Source organism: Esox lucius, chromosome 8 (genome assembly GCF_011004845.1).
Source record: "Esox lucius isolate fEsoLuc1 chromosome 8, fEsoLuc1.pri, whole genome shotgun sequence".
NCBI classification, from domain to species: Eukaryota; Metazoa; Chordata; class Actinopteri; order Esociformes; family Esocidae; genus Esox; species Esox lucius.
The window spans coordinates 31,863,894-31,869,893 of NC_047576.1; the positions used below are offsets into that span (position 1 = coordinate 31,863,894).

The 6,000-nt window shown below is 35.3% G+C and overlaps 1 protein-coding gene across 4 annotated transcripts in view; it reads left to right on the plus strand.

The window, feature by feature from the left end:
• Positions 1–5,783, plus strand: part of LOC105010001 (complement factor H) — a 245,701-nt gene extending 239,918 nt beyond the window's left edge. For all 4 annotated transcript variants that reach the window (XM_034293610.1, XM_034293613.1, XM_034293612.1 and 1 more), the window contains one exon: positions 5,641–5,783. In XM_034293610.1, coding sequence (XP_034149501.1) covers positions 5,641–5,768 — 128 coding nt within the window. In that variant the 3' untranslated portion in view covers positions 5,769–5,783. The remainder of the gene's footprint in view (positions 1–5,640) is intronic.
• The last annotated feature ends 217 nt before the right edge of the window (positions 5,784–6,000 follow it).

Below are 6,000 nucleotides of genomic sequence, written 5' to 3' on the forward strand. Positions count from 1 at the left end.
TTCCCTCTTGTGCAAGGAGCATGCTTCTGAAAACTTTTTTATATTTTATACTGAGTTAAATTCAAAAGACAATGAGTTTTCCGCTTTTTCAGATTTTTGTGCACAATATCAGAATTCCAAGGTCAAAGTCTGATGGCATGGGCTAACACGTATCGGGCCAAACTGGTGTCCTTAAATTATATTTAAGAATTAAAGGGGCTATGTGTATGATTTTTTTACTGTGCTACAAATGTAAATACAAGCATAAATGACCTGCCATCTACAGTAAATGTTTTCAGTAAAAAAAAAAAACATCTACGAAATTGTTCCATGTGCCTGAGTTATTCCCCATTCAAACTTTCTTGTCATTTCATCTAATATTTTGCATTGACTTGCAGTCTCTTCATACTCTCTTCTTTCAATGTTGAATCCCCATGCCCTAAACCACCCTGGACCAACTAATAGTATTCTTTTCTCATTGTGCATGAAATGAAATAGCTTTGGCAGTGTAAAGTTCATCTTCAGTCTCGTTAGCAATTGCACAGTTCTTAGGACTATTCCCAGTAGTAATTTAGTAGATACTAGTAAGCCTATTACTGTCTAATAAGCTGTTAAAACAGCCAGTGGCAAAAGCCTTACAGTTCACATATTGCAATTTGTGGTGGAGGTAAACTTTGTAAGAAACTTTAACACAATGCTAATGGTGTCTAGTGAAATATTCAAATTTGGGTTATGGTAATGCGTGACAAAATGATCTAATGTCAAGACTTAATACAGACATAAAGCTAAATTCAGCAAACATAAAGCTCCGTGGTTAAAGACACAGCCTCTCATGTGGGAGACACAGGTTTGAATCCAATGAAGGCAGCAACATTTATCACTTCTAATCGCAGACCAGGCTTGCATTACTCCTTTTCTGGTTCTCACACTATCCTAAATCCTACATTGAGTCCAATAAAAGAAAATCTTGGAACAGATTTTACTTTTTTTAATTTTGGAAATAAACAGTCCTAGTAATTGGGTACAAAGGCTTACTCTGATTACGAAGGATTCTGTGAAGAGCCTTTACCTTCGTAATAATAGTGATTGACTTCCAAACAACTATCTTAAGAACCCTGTTTAAGAGCATGTGAACATTGATAGATTTCTGTGCATATTTCCTGAATGCCATTTGCAATTGGCAGGCTAGTTATTCTCATCATCATCTTAGCTGCTCATTTATGTGTTTCTAGTACCTGACAATAATATGCTGTTTCACTTGCAGAGTATTGTGGTACTCCTGATGGCACAGGAAAGAAAATGCAGTTTTCTGATCAAGGGGAAAAAAGATACAAAGAGGGGCATGAAATTTTGTACAAATGCCTCCACCCGCACAACTACAAAGGCTTAGAAGGAACAGGAATTTGTATGAATGGGCAATGGAATAAGACAGTTGAGTGTATAGGTATTAAGTCTACAGTACTGAATTATCATAGTAGCAGTACATATTCATAGTACGATAGCTGTTATGTACCAATTGATATGAAGAAGATGCTGGCTGTCTTTATTGTGGTGTTTAAACATCCATAGCTTTGAGCAAAAATGTTGAACTTTCACCCATTGACAGGATTTTTTAAAATAACATTACATTTAATTATTTACATTCACAATGATTTTCATCAGAACAGAACATTGAAATATATTTTGGATTGTTGTTTTCAGGTCAATAGATCTAGAAAATAATCTCAATTGAAGTGGTATTATCTTGAAGACCATTGGAAACATTGGTTATATCTGTATAACACAAATGTTGAACTGACAGAAATGTTAGTATTAATAACATGGAGATGTTTGAATGCTTTTTGAATGCTATTAGACAGTCCTTTTTACCAGATTAAACCTTTCATTAAGAAATTGTGTGTGTGTGCGCAAGTTTTAAAATTCAAGAATATTTATTAGCAATAGGGCTACATTGGGAACAATGGTTCTTGATTCCGATACAGATATTTTTTTGATTTTGTCCCTTACAAACCAAGCATATAATGCCCTTAACTCAATTAAGTGCTCTTTAAAAGGGCCTAAATTTAAATTAATTGTCATTTCATTGTTTGACTGCCATTTTTTACATGCTGCCTTACAAAATGTTGTTATTTTTTACTGTCTCACAAATATTTGCATTGAACATTAGTTCTGGTTGATAATCATTTAAAAAACACTGAAACTGACACTCCATTGTAAGCTGACACTGATTTAGGAAATATTTATAAGGACAAAACTAAAAAAATATTTGAAATAGTACTCAACCCCAAACATTATTGTTAGAGACAACTTTTACTGCAATAACTGCTTAAGGTCTTTTGAGCTGAGTATATACCAGCCTTGCGCACACTGTTGATTTTGGCCCAATCTTGGCACGTTTGGTCCAGGTAGTTTTTAAGGTTGGATGACACTTACATGTGCTACAGTTTTTTAATAGTGCAACAGATTTTGAACTGGACTGAGATCAGGAATTTTATGATATTCCCTTTTCTGTTGTTGAGCATGTTCTCTCCATTATTGCTTTAATGGAGAGAACATCTTGTGCTTGGTCCTGCTGAGATATTGTCCTGCTGAGGTATTAGGTTTGCACCAAACATAGTGCTTTGATGTGTCTAAAACTTTATATTTTCTTCCCACCTGACCAGGATGCACTCTCATGCTTTCAGGCCAACTGAAGAAATGCTTTAAGTAACGGGTTCTTTCTTGCCACTCTCCCATACAGGCCAGTCGTATGTTGAGCTCTTGATGTTTTTGACTGGTGCACTAATTCTCCATTGCCATGCATTGAATTCTGTCTCCTTCATAGTAGTCTGTCTGTGACTTCTCTCAGAAGTCTTCTTGTTTCTGGTGTGTTCTTCTTGGCAGTGCCAAGCTATCTTTGCTTACAGGTCACCTCGTCCTACACTGGGTGCAAACTTGTGACAAACCTAGTTGAACATGTTCCATCTGTTTGAGTTATACAAAAGATATCAACTGTATAGCCTCATAAGTACTATTTCAATATAGCTGTGGAATGAGCTTATTGTACATTATTGACTCAGTTATAAATGCATTTTTATTACTTCTGTAGAATACTCTTTCACTTTCCTTCAGATTTACAGCCTGAGCAATGATCTTTCAGCAAGTTTTTTTTACATCCACAAGGGACCAATGGTTAAGTAATTAGAATAATATTGTTTTATCTGTGTGACCTGGCAACTTAAATACTTATGAAAGCAACATACAGTATTTCAGTTTTTTATCTATCTTAAATACAGTCAACTCAAGGGGTATTGGCACCCTTCATGAAATTGAGCAAAAGTGAATACAAAAACACAGCATATTTTGAGCAAATACATAAGGGGGAGCTGCGTATTTCATTAAAAGAATTTCTCAAATACAAAACATTTCAATGAGTAGAATTATATTTTTTCTGAAAAACAAATGATTCAATAATCATTTGTTTAAGCAATATTTCTTGAAGCCTCCCCAGGAGTGGATAACAGTGTTGAGCCTCTTCCTGTAAAGTCTGACAAACTTTTGGATGGACCATGGACCATCTGTGCAGCATACTTGTGGACTGCCTTTTTCAATTCATACAATAGATTTTCATTTGGATTATAGTCTGGAAACTGAGGTTTGACTTCCATTTTGTGGTCCCACAACTATTTCTGTGTTGGTTTTGAGGTGTGTTTGGAATCATTGTCTTATTGAAAAGTCCATCCACGGCCAAGTCTCAATCCCTGTACTTGATAACCCGAAGAACCCACTATACATTAGATGTGAAATTACAATCTTTGGATTATTGTTTCCATCCTTCACGATTTTCCTCACAGTACATGAGGGCAATAGGCATCCTCTTCTTGGCAACCTACCCCACCACTCTTAACAGGTCCGGAATTAACACCCGCCAAGTTCCAAATGCGGGGAGATTTTCTGTTTGGTGAGTAAATCTCAAAGTCGTAGTAAGATAGTCGTTTCCCCACCGATAAAGAAACGTTAAGTATATACAAAGCGAGAGAAACCCCCCAGACTGAAGACTATCATGTCTATAAGCTACGTTGTCAGATACATTTACAAGTTAGCTATGGTAATGCTGGCGCATGTGTTTAAGTTTTGTGAAAAATTAGACCGGTAGCTAGATAATGGGTTCATATTTTCCCTGTAAAACCATGGAAAAAGGCAAAATAGCATAATTCTTCACCTCTCAGAGGCCACAAATCAAAACTACGTTAACAGTTTAAAGTGACCACAAAGCCTAAACATTTCACTGACAAAAGATTACATTTTTAAATAATAATATCTCAGAATGTTACTATAAATATCATTATCTGCTTTTCATGAAGATACTTGCTTATTTGATGACATAAAAGCATGAAAATATAATATAATTGAGGTAATATATATATATTGCATAAATATGGGCCATCGTTAATGTTGAAACCTGGAGGTGCTGGTGGAGGAGCAGGCTCAGGGACAGCCGGCAGGAGTTGGAAGACAGAGTGGCCTAGAGAGTAGTAAGACAGTGACTGAACCAACAGAAAGACAGTCATGAGGAAAGTTTGGATTATTACTATAAATGTAAGTAGTTATAAAGCCTTTAAAAGGGCTTTATAAGGTATTAATTCACTCTTTTCACATTACAATAGAAGTCATGTATAACTAGTTCTGCTATTTGTGACCTCTAGCTAAAATTGTAAAGTGCAGTAGAGGGCATTATACAGTTTGTGCAATGTGAAGCGCATTTTGTGAGGTAGGTTGGTTAGTGTGAGTGGCAAAGACAATAAATGGCATAACCCTAGGGCATACCTGTGCAAATGGTATAGTGCAAAGAAGCAAAAATATGAGACAAATGTTGCAGATAAGTGTGCAAATGTGCCATGGGGCATGACAGAGATAATATGGGTGGCTATATACAGGATCACATGATGTGCACATGATGGAGGGGAGTTAACATACAATGAACAGTCAGTAGCTCAGACAGACGTTTTTTAAAGGCAGTGAGGGGAATGAGGGTCTCCAGTTTCAGGTTTTTTGTTGATGCGCTATTCTCAGAACATTTTGCTCCAACGATTATTATATATTATTATTGCTATCTAAAATGCCAAATGTGTATGCAATGTTGGCTGGGCCATTGTTTTCAGCTTCATTTGAAAATTCTTTGAATTTCAGGAAATTGGCTTTAAAATAAACATATCCTTCTAAAATGTCTGTTTTAAAATATTATTAAAATAGGGAGTGGCCGAAGGACATTCAAGAGGCTGGCTGCAGTGTGACGCTGAGGCTGTGGTAATTAATTGTTCTGTGTGACACAGAAGGGCAATTTATTATATTGGCTGGTATAAAATATGCTTGTCTGGTGGATTTTTATCATCTATCAGTCTCCTTGATCGGTGAGCCAAAAAGTTTATTTCAGACACTGACTCTAAACCAAAAGAAAAGAAAACAAGGTGTATTATTGTTTACATTCTTTTTAATGTATTATATATTTTTAAATAATTTAAACAGGATTCTACATACACTACATTAGTGTTTTAAAAAAATATGTCAAACCAAACAAAATGTTAATGTGCCATTTGTATATCAGTAATGTGAGAAAATTGATCAGGCGTTTAAATACCTTTGCAAAGCATTGTGTATATTTATATTTCCTGTTTGATTTAGCAAGCTGCCCTGACCCACCAACAATTGAAAACGGAGAAGCTGTGCCAAAATTAGTAGACAAAGATGGTATTGCTATAGTGGTGTCCTACACATGTCCAAAATCTTATACACTGACTTCTCCAAAATAAATCAGATGTGTAAATGGAAAATGGGATGACCCTCCAGAGTGCAAACGTAAGTAATTTATTTTCTTCTAGTATTAAAATTGTGTTGTGTATACATTTAAAATCAATGTACAAATTAATGTGATGTGGTGTCAAATTAAAGAAGACAATGTGTTCTTTAAAAGAAAGTTAACTTTGTTTTTGTGTTATATCTGTTTTGTTTGAAATGTGTGAAAAATTTGTAAAAAAAATTATT